The sequence below is a fragment of the Benincasa hispida genome, chromosome 11 (assembly GCF_009727055.1).
Source record: "Benincasa hispida cultivar B227 chromosome 11, ASM972705v1, whole genome shotgun sequence".
Classification (NCBI taxonomy): domain Eukaryota; kingdom Viridiplantae; phylum Streptophyta; class Magnoliopsida; order Cucurbitales; family Cucurbitaceae; genus Benincasa; species Benincasa hispida.
This window is the reverse complement of record NC_052359.1, coordinates 74,262,879-74,282,049: the sequence shown is the minus strand read 5'-3', so window position 1 is coordinate 74,282,049 and position 19,171 is coordinate 74,262,879. Positions and strand designations below refer to the sequence as shown.

Sequence of the window (19,171 nt, the reverse complement as noted above, 5' to 3'; positions counted from 1 at the left end):
TTGAAACATACACCATTCTACCAAAAGCATGAACCCCAGTGACCTCTGCCACATTCTGCATATATAGGTCTCTCTCAACTTCTATAGAAGCATCACTGGATGATCTAACCTATGAACTTACTGTGAACTCTGATGTTCATCTTGAACTACTAAAAGTCTGAAGTCCTCCTTCTTTGCTTGATCTAAAACTAGAAGAACCACTATATCTTGGTTTAAAAGCCACTTTGTTTGAAACTCTAGGAGTAAACCTCATATTGGATCTATCATATTGTTGGCTCAAGGAGGTAGTTACACGAGCATTCCTTGCAGCTTCTCTCTCTATCTTCTTCTTAGATATACTTTTCTCAACTCTCATTGCCGTTTCAACTAATTGAGGAAAGTCATTCCATTCAACATTTGTGGTAACGGGTGTACGAATATCTTCCCTCAATCTATCTTTAAATCTTTTGCATCATTCCTTCACATCCTTAATTAATGAAATAGCATATTTGGACAGTTCTGTATATTTTTTCTCATATTCTGCCATCGACTTCATTCCCTATACTAACTTAAGAAATTCATTCCATTTCATATCGCAGAATGACCTTGGATAGAACTTATCATAGAAGAATCTTCTGGATTCCTCCCAACTGATCTCTTTATCTCTATGGCGTAACTAAGTCATACACCACCAATCATCTGCTGCCCCTGTAGTAAGAAAGTGGCAAGTGCCACCTTTCTGTCATCTGGGCATCTCACCACTCCAAAGTACTTTTCTACCATTTCCATCCATTTCTCAGCATCCGCAGGATCAAATGTCCCTGAAAATGTTGTGGCACCCAAGTTCTTCAAACGTTCTATCTCAAAGTTCTTCTCAAGGTTATTTTGCATGATCCTCACACTGGCTGCAAGTTCTTGAGCCAATCTAACCATCATTTATTCCCCGAAATTCCTCTCTACGTGGGGTTGATTAGTTTCAAAATCTGATTCCTCGGTTCCACTTCTTACACCACCAGGAGCTTTACTAGTTCTGTCAACTGGATGTTTCTCCGTCCTACCACGACAAGTCATAATCCCTAGATTACAATATGTGACACCATATTCAGTAAAAATCATGGATATCCTATTACATGCTGACTCTCTAACACATAACCCTCAGGTCTCCCAAAATCATGGTCTGATACCAAGCTATCACACGACGTCCTAGATTACTCACCTAATCTAGAAAGAGGTGTAAAGATGCTAAACATCACCTCCCCTAGTGACATTTAACATCCAACTAACCAACTCAACCCGTACATGAACCTGAACAGTTACATAATGATCATTTAATACATTTAATTTCCATTTGACATATTCCATTTCATGACATCCACAAACACATTTCATAGCTTTTCCATTTCCTGTTATATGCAAAACATCAAAAAAGTTTATGTACTGCAGAGCACTTTTATAACTATACAACTATACACTACTTTTGTCTCACACTCCCAAAACTCAAATACAATGGTTCATGATATGCAACCTATATACAACAGGACTTCAAAATATGTAGACCTACGATGTAGCAGGAAACCCTTTTCGTGTGGCAATAGACAACTCAGCTTGGATCCGAAACTTTATCGCTACTTGGGAGAAACATAAAATATTAAAAAGCATGAGCTAATGGCCAATGAATGGTAATTTAATATGAACATAAGTTTTCTCTTTCTAAATCATTAATAAAGCAAGTCAAATCATTCTGTAAATCATTGGCAAAGTATAAAAGATTCAGTAACATCTCAAACACATGCTAGTAAAACAGTGACATAATCATATCTCATAGAATCACATTATAAAGCATTAGAAGTTATCAAAAAACCACACCAACTCTGTACCCAATACTCGTTTACAACAATGGGTTACTCTGGACAAGGAATGCATCTTGCGATGTAAACCAAATCACAAGATCATACGTACATACAGAGCTGCCTCCAAGGCTAAGTATAGATCCACACCATAAGCCCAAATTACTCTGAACTCCCCGGTATACTCTTGCCACATCTGACCTCGGTAACCACCTGTTAGCTTGAGTGCGTTACAGGTGCAGGTTCTTCTGGACTTCCCGGTATACTTTGGCCACATCTGACCCCTGTAGCCCCCTGATCACCTGAGCAGTGCTACTGAAACACATTCAAGTAGACGAAAAAATAACCATCTCTCAGGTACAAGAATCAATAGTTTGAAATGACTTTCACAAAGCATTTAACATCATTTATTCCACCATCAAGAGGTTTTCTTACAAAACCATACAAATCATAGTAAAGTAAAATCAAGTTCCAAACTACATTTCGAAAACTCTAGGTCATATAAAACCAGTGAGAGCTTAGAAATCATGATTCGATGTAGTTCTAAAATTATAGTCAAGTAAAATAAATCATGCCAATAAAGGAACTCTAATTCAAGAGTACCTACGAGCGGAAGTGGATCTTTCCAATTCATTGTGACAAAATTTTCACATATACATTTAAACATACTAATATGCATTCATAATGCTAAATTATTGACGTGCTCAAAGGAACAATAAATAAGAGATCGAGAGATCATACCAGTTGAAGACTTATTCTTCATAGAAAATCTCGCTTTCGCGGAGACGATGAGCTATCGCTCAGCAAAACTCAATCGTCTACCTCGAACAGTCTCCACATGAACAGAAGGAAACGGGGACGACACCACCACTCAGAGCCCTCAGTATTCTTGGAGTGAGAATCCAAAGGGTGGGCTTTGTTCGAATTTGATAGAGGGAAGGAGGAAAGAAGATCGTATACAACGATTGAACAAGTAGGAAATAGGATCATCTATCGTATAGACAAAATGCTTGATCGTTTAGGTGAAGTATACGATTGTGTAGGAAAAGGTAAGCGATCGTCTAAACGATCGTGTAGGAAAAACTAAGTGGTCGTCTATGCGATCGTTTAGTAAATATCGGACACTAAACGATCGCTTAGGAAAAGGTAAACGATCGTTTAGTAAATAGCATATGCGGGTGTAAGCATTAAGCGATCAATCAACACTATCGTATAGGTAAGCAATCGTTCAAGCATTATCGTTAGGCACATGTTTTGCTAAGTGATGACACTCTTCAACACAATGTCTATGCATGCAATGCTTAACACACCGTGAGCTATTTAAGCGTCTCAAAGTGATTCTTCAACTTACTCATCCGTTATGAAAACAGAAGAGACGTCGTCTTATTACCTCTTTAACCGTTCAATTAATAGACAATGAATATAATCACATCATATTCATAACCTATGGATTAATATCATATATTAATCATAGTATTTTTCCTCTACTAGATATAAATCATATTTATATCCAATTTTTTTCAAATTAATGTATCTCATACATAAAGTTAATTATATCATATATAATTAACTAGTTCAATTATATCATATATAATCGAACTCCCTCTTGTCAATATGAACATTTCAAACTGACCCAAAAACTGATTCTCAACTTGTATCCAAGCTACCAAGGGGATCTTATGAACCTATGGCTTGAAGTTCCAACGGTACGTGAATAACTGACTAAATTCTTTAGCCACGATATTCACTATCCGTTAACTGCCAGGCATTCCACTAAAGACTAACATTTGAACTCTTCTTACCATAGATATATTTCTAAGTCCATTGGATCAATCATCAGTACGATGACCCTTCACAGATGCTCGTAAGTACAGCTAGAAAATTTATCGTTTTGCCACTATAGTTACAACTTACTCCTTAAGTACCATTGATCCCTCTAATGAACAATACAACATAGTCATACTATGTGTGAACACCTCTTGGGCCATGAGAAGGTGTGTGACGCCACTTCGTTCAAGCCCCAAAGTGTGACGCCACTTCGGAGAAGAAGTGAACTCCATCTTGTGAAGCTGAGTTCCCAACTCCCAAATCAGACAAATTCCCAAAGTGGTAGGTTTGAGTCGGTGCTTTGGCCACTCGCACCCATGCAAATCAAATGACTGCCCTCAATGGCAGGAGTTCCCAACTCACTCAAGATTGAGGTCATGTTACCTATGGTCATCCTAGTGAAGTGAAGTATTTGTCATGAACGAAGTTATATGATGAGATGTTAACACTTTGAGGTCAGGTCTTATACAAACTCTTTGTATAGGATGTCTCCGCTCGCATGTCCCCTACATGAATGATTAAGATCAGACCAAGTCACAACACTTGTAACTATTCCACAAAGCGGGCTGCGTCCATAGTGTTATCAAGATAAGGTTTCCTTCCTATATCCATATACTATAGACCATTTTGATTGTCACTTAAAACATGATCCACTTGTATGTCACTACATACATGCTTAAGTTACATAAAGACAACCAAGGATATTAAGTTTATTGGTTTGTGGTAAAATAAAAACATCTAAATGTGCAAAGTCAAGAAGCAAAGTAAATATCATATATATTATACATCACAAGCGTCTGTACAAAATTGTTTACAAATTACAAGACACGAGACTTTAGGGCACAAACCCCAACAACCAATACATTTCACATATCATAGCATACTATCATGCGTATATGTTTTTATATCAAAATACTTAAAATAAAACCATTTACGGTCACGGGTATGAGTTCCTTGGCTTATAAGTTTTTTTAACCTCAATTTGACCTGAAACATGAGTCATTAAACACCAACCCAATATTCTTTGACTCACCTTTAGCCTTTATCAGATCCTAATTTAGAGTTTTTGCTCTCAATTCCAAAATTTCCTAAAATACCTTTAAATTGTCCTAAAAATTCTAAATTATTTATTTTAGGGTTAAAATGTCAAGGAAATATAATTTGGGCTTCAAAATTACTCACCAACCCCTAAAATGGCCAAAAACTAGTCAATGGCATCAAAATGGGTCATGGGCATGCATGCTGGCATGCTGGGCGTGCATTGTAGGCGTGTAAGAGGGCTGGTGGGCATGTTGGGTGTCACAATCGCTCTTTTGGAAGCTTCACTTAGCGTTTGTGACATTTGTTCACACTCAAGAACAAGTCAACCAATTGGAATTCGGATCGCTGATGGCACACCGAGTGTCTCTCACAACCTCCAACCCCATTTAAGAGAAAATGGTTTTAGAAAATGGGTTTAGAGGAAAAGGTTTTCGCAAACGTTCAAAAGCATGATTTGAGCAAAGAAAGATTGTAGTAGGTTAGAAAACAATAAGCAATAATGACTTTATAGCATACCACTCCGGGTATGAGGATATGATGATTAGTCTTACCCCCATATAGTGCATTTTGAATGAAAAGATATTTGCCACCCTTGCAAATGGAATGGGCGAGCGGTCATACACTAAGAAAAGTACATAGAAAGTAAACTAACTAACAAAATGAAATAAATGGGATGAGAGCATGGTAAAAAGAGGTAGAAGTGGATATATGGCCATGAGCAACATGTTCTAGATAAGCATGACCGTGACACTGGCCGTGCAAGGTCGGTGGTAGGGGCGCTGATGTGCATTGGTGTGGGTGTGGCTGGGTGGCACTACTGCCCTATTCGAGAAAATCCTCATTTCAAATTAAGCCAATTTTAACCCTATTTCAAGCAAAAGTTAGCACATACTTCCTTCATGAAATATGTTAAGGAATCTTTACAACCAATCTCAAAATTTCAGCCATTAACGCTCCTTCTACATCTCAGAATCTCTCGATGATTATACCTTGCTTGAATTTTCTAATTTAACGAACAACCTTCACTTTCTTCATGATTTCTCCACTTATCCAACTTCAAATAACTTCGACAGCCTTATGTTAAACTCCCAACTCATTAAGCTTCAATTTCATCCAAAAATTGTAAATTTTGCACGAGTAGTTTGGGAGAACCATCTTCATCTTTAGACCCCAATTTTTTTTTGTCAAAACTGCTCCTTTTTTCCTCCAATCAAAACCATCCAGCCAGTTGCTTTAAGCCTAAAACGTGGTAATACCTCCATTTTCCTCCTCTTTATCACTTTTAATTAATTTTAATTAATTTTATCCCTAAAAATTATTATTTTATTTATTCGTTTATTATTATTATTATTATTATCTTTTTTTAAAAAAAATTAATCAAATCTCTTTCCTTAATAAACTTACTTCTTTTCACCTAACATTTAACTAATTTCCACACTTATTCAATTATCCCAATACATAATTAAAGGCCCAAAATTTTTAAATGTTTAAAGAAAAGAAGATTTAATTTGAACAATAAACTCCAAGCTTCAAACTTTAACGTGGACCACCTAATTTACTTAGGTCACTTAGGTCATTCTACTAACTTCATTTCAAGCCACTTAACTCATATACTTCAACTTTACTCTTTTCCTAACTAATGTTTCACCATAGACTTACTTGAAGTCCAAATGATATCATTTAGTTAAATTTTAGGGTTAAGAAAACGATATTGGTTAATTTAAGGTTTACCACTAACTTCAACTCCTAACAACAAACATCCTTAGGTCACACGCTCCAAGTTTACTTCCTTAATTTAAGCTTAAACTTAAGCAAAAGGACAAGGATTAAGGACTTACAAATCAGTACCCCCTCTTGTGAATTTCATCCTCGAAATTCAGCTTGAAGTCATCAGGAGCATAACTGAGGATATTTGGCTCTAATCTGTTGCTCGCCTTCCCAAGTTGCTTCTTCCACTACATGGTTCCTCCACAACACTTTAACTAGTGGGATTATCTTGTTTCTTAAAGAATCTCAAATAAAATAAATGAGAATTGATTTAGAATGCATAATCTAATTCAAAAATTCAATTATGTCTTAAATAAACAAAAATATAAAATTTAAACCAATAATTTAAACTAGCTGAAAATAAAGTAAGAGAAAATGAAAATAAATCAATTCAAATAATTAATTAATTTAATCAATGAATCAGTACATTATACAAAACAAATAAATAAATGCAGTACCAAAACAGAAATTGCACGTTGTCAAAACAACGTATTGAACAAATATAATATAAGTCAACCTAATCTACCTTCTCTATGATAGTAATAAATACACATTACACAAAATTTTAAAAATAATTCAATCTCTCTACATTCTCTATGATATTAGCAAATACACAGTATACAAAATTTAAAACTAAAACATTGCTCTATATCTTTTGCCAAATGCATAGTATATGAAATAAAATAGAGACCCAAAAGCCTAGAAGGATATATGGTAACTCAGTACTTTGGATCTCAAATATGTTAAATAATGAGCAGATATTAACTAGGATTATGAAGGCACTGAAGTGATGCAATAATATTAACAATATAGATTTTCTGTCACACATGAATAAAAAAGATGAAAAACTCTCTAGGATTATAAAGTCACGAATAAATTTCGAATTACAGTTAATTACATTGTCTTCCACACAATAGCTTTAAATCCATGAATGAAATTAACATCCCAAACTCTTTCACATTGTCCTCCCTCCCTTCTCCAAAAGAGGGAAAAAAACATAAACATGCTTCCTCTCCTACAAATACATATGTTATTTGTACCTTATATGTGTCTGTTGCTTGTTATCACCATGCACAGACAATGTATTTGCATGTGTAAAACCCTAATTGACATAAACCAAAGATTTTGTGAGAATTGTCTTCTTCTTAAAATTATTGTTACTGCTCAGATTCAACCATTACTATGACTGTCTAGCTAGCTTGGCTTCATCCTATTTTGTTACCTTCTTTGTTTTGATTTTTTTTTTTTTTTTGGTGATGAGTAGGCTTCAACAAGATCCTCGATCTAGGGCTTTCCATGAGATTTCATCTCCTTTTGAAAATTCTACTATCGTTACCCCCTCTAGTGCCTTTTTCCAATCATATTCTCGAATTATCTTTTGTTATCTCATCATCATCGAGAAATTTTCATTCCTCTCAGATGACTCCAGTTGGATTTAAAGCATTGCTTTTTTGGTGATTTCGTTGGCTTTGATGCTTTGTGGATTGATTACTTTCTTCCTTGGCTTCATGTTGATGCTTTGATTTCTCATTTTGGTGATAAATTGTAATGACCCGAGTCCAAGAGAGGAGAGAATATAAATGAACTGAGATTACATCCAAATGAGAGATATGAAGATATGAATGTATGATTAAGAAAAGTTTAAAAGAATTGAAAGTTACTACTGTTACTCAGATGGGCTTTGAGAAACTAATAATAACATATTAATTTGGGTTTTTCAAAAAGTAAAAGTTAGGCCCGAAGAAGAAAACCACTTACTGCTTTTGAAATCAGCTGGAAGCTAATACCTTGTGCTAAAAGCACAATCCACGTGAAGGAAGATCTTGACCGTACACGTTGACGACCAGATTTAATTACAAGCACTCACGAAAATGGAATGATTTTAATGACTAACAAAAGTTATTCTTTTCTTGCAGATGCAAAACGAGAGAGAAAAGGAAAAATGAGGAAGAGCTGCCGAAATGCTGCAAGAATGGCAATGGAGCTATAGATTCGAAGCAAGAAGATAAAGTAGATGAAAAGATGAAGCAAGAAAACCAAGGATTAATGTGCTTCGGCCCAAAAATAGCCTACATCCATGGAGAGAAGTTGTTCATTAAGAGATAGACAGATTATTTTCTTTTACAGAGATGAGTTTCTTCCTCTTTACTTTTCTGATGTATTTTTTTCTAAGTACAAGTAAAGATTACAAAAGCATTTATAGAAAGTTTTGTGTATAACTGAATCAACAAACTTTGAAGTTTATTTCACCTTCTTTTATTAACAATCTCCACCTTGAAATTTAACTTCAAGTAGTTTTTTTAGCTTCTTTTCGTAAACCCTCTTCTTCTTCAACCTTTGTCTCTCAACTTAAACCCTATAATATCAAGGCATTTTTAAAGTTTGAGCTAAGTGACAGTCTTGGTTAACATATCGGAAGCATTCTCCGAGGTATATACTTTTAACACTTCAATATGTTTATTTTCAATCTGTTCTCGTATGAAATGAAATTTCACATCTACGTGCTTCGTTTTTTGTGATATTGAGGATGCTTAGACAAATGTATAGTACTTTGATTATCACAATAAATCTTTATTGTATCTTGCTTAATCCTAAAATCACGTAGGAGTCCTTTTAGCCATAGTCCCTTCTTTACTGCTTCTGAAAGGGCTATAAATTTAACTTCAGTAGTGGAGAGGTCTACTACTGACTGTAACATAGCATTCCAACTTAGAACACACCTTCTATATAGGAAGATATAACCTGATAGGTATCGCCTCTTGTCTAAGTCTCCAGCACAGTCAAAGTCAACATACCCTACTAATTTCGGTTTCTTGTCTGATAATTGTTGATACTGTAGTCTGACACTTAAAGTGCCTTTAAGATACCTCATTATCCACTTAGTTGCCTCCCAATGCCTCTTACCCGGATTAGCCATGTACCTACTTACCAGACTTGTAACATAAGCAATATTCGGCCTTGTAGATACCATTAGGTACATTAAACTTCCCACAACTTGGGAATAAGGAATAGTTGACATTATCTTCAAATGTTCAATGTTTGATTCTTTTGGTTAGTTCTCTACTGAAAGTTTGAAATGATTTGTGATAGGAGTACAAACTGATTTAGCTTCTGTCATGTGATATTTCTTGAGTAACTTCTAACAATATTGAGACTGATCAATGCTGAGTGTGCATGATTTTCTGTTTTTAATTATGTTAATGCCTAATATTCTGTTTGCATGACTCATGTCCTTCATTTCAAATTCTGATTTAAGTAAATCTTCCAACTTTATTTAAGTCTTGCATAGTTGCTCCTGATAGCAACATATCATCCACATAGAGAAGTAAATAGATAGGATATGAGTAGGTGTTAGTGTTTATATAAACACAGCTAACATAAGAACTCTTGGTAAAATCATTCTTGTGTACAAAATCATTGAATCTTCTGTTCCAACACCTAGGAGACTGTTTAAGGCCATATATTGACCTTTTATGTACACAGAAATGATCTTCTTTCCCTCTGACTTCATACCCTTTAGTTTGACTCATGTAAATGACTTCATCTGAGAAACCATGTAGAAAAGTTATTTTAACATCAAGTTGCTCCAGCTCTAGATCATTCTGAGCCACAATAGACAGTAAAAGTCTGATAGAAGTTTGCTTGACCGCAGGAGAAAATATCTCATTGTAGTCAACACCTGGCCTTTGATTAAATCTCTTAGCTACCAACCTAGCCTTATATCTAGGTCCTTGACCATTAGGGAATCCTTCCTTGTACTTATAAACCCATTTGGATGCAATTGGTTTGCATCCTTTAGGCAAGAGAGCCAACTCCCAAGTGTCATTTTTAACAAGTGATTCAACTTCTTCATTCATTGCCTCTATCCACAATTTAGCTTTAGGATAGCTTACTGCTTCTTCGAAAGTAGAGGGTTCAACTTCATATTTAGGTCTGAAGCATTTAAAGCTAAATTGATATAGACATCATATCTTGAAGGGGGCAATATAGTTCTTTTTTGCTAGGCTATAACCCCTTAGATTTAGTTCCTCTTGCTCTGGATCAGAAATAGCATCTTCTACTTCTTCTTCATGATGAGGTAGTTGATCAAAATGAGATTCTGAGCTTGAGGGATCAGTAGTAGTGTTAAAAACTTGCTCCACCTCAATTGTATCATACTTTCCTTGAGGTGTTGTAACAATTGGAGTAGGTTTTTGCATAAACATCTTAGTCTCCCTGAAAATGAAATCTCTACTAGTAATACACCTTTTTTCTATAGGATGCCACATTCTGAAACCCTTCAATCCTTCAATGAAACCCAAGAACATACATTTCACTGCTCGGGCAGCCAACTTCCCCTTGTTCTGATGTACAAAACCTATGCAACCAAACATCCTTAGATTATTTAGGTTAGAAGGTTGTTTGATCCACCTTTCTTCTGAAGTTAGCAAGTCAAGAGAGGCATGAGGGCATCAATTAAGAGTATAAACTGTGTAGGATGCTGCCCCAGCCCAAAACTTCTCAGGAAGAATAGCATCTGACAAGAGACTTCTCACTCTTTCCATGATTATTCTATTCAATCTCTCTACCACCCCATTTTACTAAGGTGTATACCTAACAGTCTTGTGTCTAATGATCTTCTGCTGTCTACAAAAAACATTAAACTCTTTTGCACATAACTCAAGCCCATTATCAGTTCTAAGACATTTTATTTGGTTGTTAGACAGTTTTTCAACCATAGTCTTCCATTCTTTGAATTTATCAAACACCAAGTCCTTAGATTTAAGGAAAAATATCCAACATTTTCTAGAGTAATCATCTACAAAGGTCAAAAAGTACCTGGCTCCACTCAAAGATTGGAAAGGTGAAGGGCCCCGTAGGTCCGAATGCACATAATCAAGGATGGTCTTGGTTGTATGCTGAGCCTTGACAAAACTATGCATTGTAGCTTTTCCTATCACACAATGTTCATAGAAGGATAAGCTTTGATAAATTCCCTTAGGTAGAATTCCTTGATTGGCAAGAGCTTGTAGACCTTTGGCACTAATATGAGAAAGTCTTTTGTGCCAAAGATCTCCTTCAGTAGGCTATTTAGAAGTCACAACTAAGGTTGAATGTAGTTTCTAAACTCCTTGAATAACATAGACCCCATTTATCTTGATCCCTCTGAAAATAGGCTTACTATTCTTCAAAACTTCACAGTAGCCTTCTTTTCCTCTATATTCACAGTCAATTGAATCACACATGCCTAGTGAAATCAAATTTCTCTTCAACTTAGGCACATGTCTAACATTTCTTAGTAATTTGACTGATCTATCTTCAAGCTTGAGTGACACAGAACTAATACCAACTACTGGACATGAGTTATTATTACCCATGTATACTGAGCCTCCATCCAGATCTCTGTATGTGCTTAACCAGTCCTTATGGGGTGTCATATGAAAAGAACACCTTGAGTCTAGAACCCAATCTAGGTTCTTATCTGATCCTTCATCTGCTTTTAGATTTAATGTAGCTAGGGCATCTGAATAGAAATAGAAGTCCTCATAGACTGAGGCTTCTCCTGACTGACTTTGCTGGTTTTTCTGTTGAGGCTGTAATTGTGATTGCTTATTTTTCTGTTCATTTTTCCATTTCAAGTTTCTACAATCCTTGATTAGATGTCCCAACTTCTTACAATATTTTCATCTACCCTTGGTTTTTTCTTTATCTTCTTCTGTTGAGTTTTGCTTCCCCTTTTCCTTGTTGCTCTGTTTAGACTTCCCTTTAACAAATAAACCTTCAGCATTGGGTTTATCTTCTTTGCTATTAGAAGCTCCATTTCTTTGATTTTAAGAGCTGAAATAATTATACCAGTTGTTAAAAACTCTCTACCATACTTTAGGGCAGTCTTAACATCCTTATAGGAATCTGGCAGTGAGTTAAGAATCACAAAAACTTCATTATCGACTCCAATCTCTTCACCTTAAGTCTTAAATTTGATTGTAATCCTCTTGAAGTTATCTAGATTTTCTGTTAAGGACTTTGAGGAGCTCATCTTGAAGGTGAAAAAGCTTTCCCTTAGAAAAAGCTTGTTTGGCAGGTTCTTTGTCTCATACAACTCGTTCAACTTAGTCCACATCTTGAATGTTGTTTCTTGGTCAATTACTTGTCTTAATACATTGTCTGAAAAATTAAGAACAAGAGTACCATGAGCAATTAGCTACATATTCTCCCTCTTTTCTTCTGTTGTTATGGTAGGTAGCTTGGTTGGATCTTCAACAGCCTTATGAGCCCTTTGTTGCCCCAAGATTGCTTTGATCTTGGCTTTCCACAAGCCAAATTCTCCTTTCCCATCAAATTTTTCAATATCATATCTTGCTACTGCCATTTCTTTTCCTTTGATTTCGAAAAGCTCCAAGATTCACTTTCTTTTAGTTCTTGATTAATCTTGAAGTTTTCTTGCAGGCTCTGATACCACTTGTTACTCTGATGGGCTTTGAGAAACTAATAATAACATATTAATTTGGGTTGTTCAAAAAGTAAAAGTTAGGCCCGAAGAAGAAAACCACTTACTGCTTTTGAAATCAGCTGGAAGCTAATACCTTGTGCTAAAAGCACAATCCACGTGAAGGAAGATCTTGACCATACACGTTGGCGACCAGATTTAATTACAAGCACTCACGAAAATGGAATGATTTTAATGACTAACAAAAGTTATTCTTTTCTTGCAGATGCAAAATGAGAGAGAAAAGGAAAAATGAGGAAGAGTTGTCGAAATGCTGCAAGAATGGCAATAGAGCTGTAGATTCAGAGCAAAAAGATAAAGTAGATGAAAAGAAGAAGCAAGAACACCAAGGATTAAAATGGTTCGACCCAAAAATAGCCTACATCCATGAAGAGAAGCTGTTCATTAAGAGATTGAGAGATTATTTTCTTTTACAGAGATGAGTTTCTTCCTCTTTACTTTTCTGATGTATTTTTTCTAAGTACAAGTAAAGATTACAAAAGCATTTATAGTCAGTTTTGTGTATAACTGAATAAAGAAACTTTGAAGCTGATTTCACCTTCTTTTGTTAACAACGACCTATACCAACAACATGCATCCACCTTTTCGATAGCTCAATCATAAAAACTTCATAGTTAAATGCGCTTAACTTGGAGCAATTCTATGTTGGGTGTCTTTTTGAGAATTTTTTAGCAAACGTGTGAATGAAGACAAGAGGACAAGATATGATGAGAGTACCGTGTTGGTTTGTGGGGAAAAAATTAAAGATTTTCCATAGTTTCAAAGGAAATAGGCATGCAAATCTAGATATATTTTCCACAAATTCAAAAAAACAAATCCCCACCAAAATAGGATTTTCAATCCTCCAACAAAATAGGCAAAAATGCTACACCAGGCCGAATTCTTAAATTTCACTCTTCAGAAAAATATGAAACTAGACACTTTTCAAGACATCTTCCACACTTTATATATTTCTTACCTTTTCTCAATGCAAAAAGAGTTTTTTTTATATATATATATATATAAAATTATTTTTAAATATAAAAAAATTGAACCAAAATATTTACAAAATATAGCAAAATTTTAAAACTATCAATGATAGACGCCTATCATTAATAGTTCTAAAATTTTACTATGTCTTGTAAATATTTTTAACAGTTTTACCATTTAAAATAATTTCTCTTAAAAAAAATCTTTTATTTATTTATTTTGCAAAAATGATATTTGCACAATTTTGAAATTATGGATATGTTTGAAAATGATTTTAGAAATGGTACATTCCATTTTACCCCTGCACTAGATCAAATCCTTTCTCTAATTATGTGGATGATGTATCTCGATTTTTCTCCTCTTATTAAATTTTCATATTTGATTTTCAAATTATCTTTTTCGCTATTGAAATATTAGGTATCTTGGAATTATATTTTATCATGATCTTATTTTGAATAGAAATAGTTTTTAAAATATTAAGATTTTTTTTTTTTTTTTCCTTTTCATTTTTAAACAAAATCACTTTTTCGACTTGTCCAATTTTTAAATTAATGAAATCAACTACCATCGTTCTTAGCTATCCACTCCTCCAAGACATTGGAAGCCTCGGATAGAAGAGTTGTCCTCCTATTAGATTCTATATTTCATATTTGTCAATACTTGGTATGTTACACTCTTCTATTAGATTCTAGATTTTCATATCAATTCTTCGATGATATAAATATTTCAAATTATTATTAGTCAGAGATGTCCAACATATCACAGTACTGAGGATTGAAGTTGGGACGATAACAAGCAGTTCAACAACTCTAGCCTATATCAATTCACAAAGTGTATTAAAAATAAGTTTCATAATCACATTCTGAGTCAAATAAATCCAACATAATTATAATATATGTGTTTATTATTTCAGATAATATTTTCTAATAATATTTGTGTAGTTGACTAACGACAAGATAAACCATGCAAATAATAGAAATATTGACTAACCCATAGTCTTTAAACTTTAAAGTAAGTTTTGAAGATATGTAATAAGATTCACCTCTTTTTCAATTTTCAAAAACATCACACTAATATGATTTCGTCCCTTCATCATTCGACGTTGCCATGATCACTATTTCATCTTTTATTGATGTCTTTTTCGAAACCTATATTTGATTTAAGTGATTTTACAATATAATACAAATCCAAAGTGTCACGGGCTTAACTCATATCACGTTCAACTATTGCATATTTTCCATGTCGTACTTACTTATTAAATATTATTAATAGCACATCTGGGTCCAAGTAATGCACATCTCTATTAATCTTAATTGACAAATTACTTAACGCTACAACATTTGAATCTGAAAGAAACTTATAAGATATTAATCCTAACTAAATGGCCACCATAGATTAATTTCTTTTATTAAACCCATACACTCTTTTTACCACTAAGATCTGCAATTTACCACTTTATGGACACAAACAAGAAGAAAAAGAGTTCTTTTTTATTTAGTGTGCTTGCTTGGTAGCAAAAACAGTTGGACTAACTATACAAACACAGCACACAAAATATACACACTCAGCTGCTCTCACTGGTAAAAACCCTGTACATCCAGAGAGCTTCCATGGAAATCCAACAAGTTTAATGCTTTTACCTAAGTCATAACCCCCGTTTCACACTTTCACTCCAATCCTCTCTGCAACCTACATCACCAAAAGAAAATACCAGCAGGCTGTCAACTTTGTGATCGAAAAACGACGAAGAATCGATTTGAGACAGATAAATGGAAGTAAACTACATGACATGGTAGCGTGATTTATGGATTGAAGCATACCTCTTTGAAGGAGTGTACATCACTTCCCCAAAGCCATGCATCACAACCGGCATCTCTAGCGCCCCATATATCGTTCCTACGATCATCCCCAACATGTAAGGCATCCTCAGGGCTCACTCCCAACAATTCACAGGCTTTTAGGAATATAGTCGGATTAGGTTTCTCGGCTTCAACCTGTTCGAGATCAGGTTAGGAAGAACAACTGAATGTAAGTTCACATGTACATGTCAAAGGCAAAGTAAAGCAGTTTGTAACCAAGATTATTAAACCTAGCTCATGAAATACACATGAAAAAGAGAAGAGCAAGCAGCAAAAAACATGAAAATGGATGAATAACTCACTTCAGCTGACACTGCTACAGCGTCAAACCAGTGATCGCAATTCAAAGCCCGCAATAGAGGTCTTAATCGAGTGTCGAAGTTTGACACAACGGCTATCTTTACACCTGCTTGTCTGAGAGCTTTAAAGACTCTCTCAGCATCAGGATCACAAAGGTGCCAGGCCTGCAAGAGATTTATAAGCAAAAAAGATCGTTACAATAATAATAAAAGACATCACAAAACAGTAGATTTGCCAGAGAAAAAAGCGGCTGCCAAAAACTCTAACCTTCTTAGTCGTATAGTAGTTGTAGAGTTCTTCAAAATACTGAGAATCAGAACAGCCCGTGGAAGAACTGACGATATATTGCCAAAAGGGTTTCCCATCACTCACATATCTGCAGAGTTCCATAAAAGCAATTACTTTCATTAAGGAAAGGAATTGGAGAAGAATTAAAAAACTTCTCGCTGTCCCTGGATTAGTCAGACAAGACAGTACTCAAAAGATCAATTAATGGATTAAGGAATCAAGTTTGGATTAAAGATAGGAAGATAACCACATAAACAAAAGCCCTTTTTTACCCTCATGGTATTTAGTTGATATTCTACCTTTCAAATTGCAGATACAACTGCAATACAAAGAGCCCTTTTTTTTCGGGAAAAGGTTTCTTAATCTCCGAACAAAACAAAATCTTTAGTTCATTTAGTAACCAATTAGATTTTAGGTTTTTTAAAATCAAGCCAACACTCCTTTTACCTCTAAATTTCTTGTTTTGGTATCTACTTTTTAAGAAAAAATAGTTTTTTATTTATGAAATTTGGTTAAGAATTCAATCGTTTTACTCAAAGATGAAAACTACAGTAAGAAATTGAGAGAAATAAGTTTAATTTTGAAAAATTAATGGGACCTTAGTGGTATGCACATAGTAACAAGGATCTCATTAGATCATTAACGAGCAAGCAATTGCTCCAATAAAAAAGAACAGAAGAAAAAAGGTTGTGTTTCTAACTTTCTAAGGCAAGGCTGATTTACAGTTATTAAAGATATTTAGACCAATTTAATCTTCGGGCTGACCAAGAAAACACAGGCCATGACAATCAATTCTGATCAATGTTTATTAAGGGTTTGAGTCCACTTAATTCTGACCAAAGCACTTTACAAAACTGACTAGGATATTGGGTAGCCACAAGCATAAAGCTAGAATTATAATGGTCAGTAACCTAACTGTTGAAAAAAATTCATTAAATACACCATAATTTCCTTGAAACCATACTCATTAAGCCAAATAATTCTATACTAAACTACAAACCCAAATAGCACATGCATGCACTTTGATGAACAGCTATTCACCTAAAAGACAATATAAATTAATTCTTCTTAATTATTCATTCAAGTTAATCTAGTCAACAATTAAACGGTCTTTTAGACAAGACTTTTCTTTCACAGAACACAAGGTCTGCGAGATCCAGACGACAACATTAATAAAGGATAATATAGTCAACTAAAATTGGAAGACGCTCCAAAAGAAAAAGAAAAGTCGACCTGAGACGAGATCTACCCCAAGGCTTCTCGTACGCCCTTCTGTATCTATTCAGAATCTCCCCTTCCGAGTAGTTCACTCCATACTTCTCACCTATTTCCCTATATATCTGCAACAAGATCCACAAAAATAAACTATAGTAACCATAAAACGAATGATTCACTTCATAAAATCGAAACTTGAAAACAAAATTGAAGAGAGAGGGACAAAGAGAGGGAGACCTGAGCCATAGGTTGAGAAGGAACCACAAGAGTACCAACGGCATCAACGAGCAAAGCCTTGTGAGTGATTTCGCCATAGAGAGACCTCCGATAGTCTTCATAATCCTTAACGCCCAAGATTTCAAAGCCAATAGCTCTGTTACCTAGGGCTTCGGGCTCCATGGAAGCAACAGCAGAGGATGCAAATGAAGGCCCGAATCCTCCCAGCGGGTGGAGCCGAGCAGCCGCCTGGACGCCATTAGAGGAAAATGGAGGTCTAGAAAGCAAGGTCTTAGGAGAGAAAGAGGAGAGAATCCTCGAGATCTTGGTTCTAGTAGCAATTAGCGCCATTAGCGAACTTCATTTGAGTGCAAGCTTTTCACAGAACTCTCTTTCTCTTCTTCTTCGCTATTCCTTCGGCTGTAAAATGGAAAATGTTTTTGAGAGTTATTTCGAGTGGCTTTAAATAGAAGCCTGCCAAAGAAGGAAATTATGATCCTTCTTATACGGTATTCCCCAATTTACTCTTTAACTTTATTCTTATTACCGATAATACCCCTTGATTCTGATTCCTAGGTCGTTATGGGCACTTCATAAGTGGGGAATATCATGTCATCTGTGACATATCTACTTTTGCGTATAAATTTAGTTTTAATATTTAATTTATTCATACTTTAGTGTATAATGAGAATTAATTGAAATGAGAATTCTATTTTTTTTATGTTGTTTATTTATTAGTAATTAGAATTGTAATCGTAATCACAAACTCATTACTTACATCTATAATTTGAATAAAATAAGGATGTTTTTTTAGAGCTTAACGAAAGAATATGCCATTTTTAAAATATATATATATATATCACTTATTCAAATTTTTATAAGGAAAATTTTCAAAAATAGAAAAACAAGTTAAACTATTTACACAAAATAATAAAATTTAATCTTGTTGATAGAAGCTTGTCCGTGTCTATTATTTTTTTTCTATGTTTGTAAATAGTTTGACAATTTTTTTTTTTTTTTTTGCTATGTTTGTAAATAGTTTGACAACTTTTTTATCTTTAAAAAATTTTCTTCTTATATAATGGTTAAATTATCAATATCTATAAGCATCTATCATTGATAGTTATAAAATTTTATTATATTTTATAAATATTTTGATTCATTTTTCTATATTTAAAAATAGCTCTAAAATAATATAATAGGTTAAAAAAGATGAAAAAGTCAGGCATTTATTTAATTTTCAAATTGTTTAAAATTGGTGCTTAAATATGAAGGCCAAAATAAAAAACAAAGATGTTGAAAGGGAAAGGAGGAGCTATTTTCAGAAATTGGAATTTTTATTTAATGTTATAAAATAATTAAAAATAATAATAAAT

General features: G+C 34.4%; 2 protein-coding genes across 2 annotated transcripts; both read right to left on the bottom strand.

Moving 5' to 3' along the window:
• Window positions 1-10,426: 10,426 nt before the first annotated feature.
• LOC120090851 lies at window positions 10,427-12,810 on the bottom strand. Its single transcript, XM_039048554.1, has 5 exons — window positions 12,647-12,810; window positions 12,589-12,605; window positions 12,220-12,350; window positions 11,623-12,058; window positions 10,427-10,818 (listed from the first exon to the last, which is right to left on the bottom strand). Exons 1-5 carry the CDS (start codon window positions 12,808-12,810, stop codon window positions 10,427-10,429), a joined length of 1,140 nt encoding a protein of 379 aa, XP_038904482.1.
• Window positions 12,811-15,264: 2,454 nt separating this feature from the next.
• Window positions 15,265-18,249, bottom strand: LOC120091652 (haloacid dehalogenase-like hydrolase domain-containing protein 3). Its single transcript, XM_039049754.1, has 6 exons — window positions 17,817-18,249; window positions 17,598-17,704; window positions 16,344-16,452; window positions 16,079-16,240; window positions 15,738-15,911; window positions 15,265-15,606 (listed from the first exon to the last, which is right to left on the bottom strand). The coding sequence occupies exons 1-6, from the start codon at window positions 18,144-18,146 to the stop codon at window positions 15,577-15,579; spliced, it is 912 nt and encodes a 303-aa protein (XP_038905682.1). The 5' UTR covers window positions 18,147-18,249; the 3' UTR covers window positions 15,265-15,576.
• Between the last annotated feature and the right edge of the window lie 922 nt (window positions 18,250-19,171).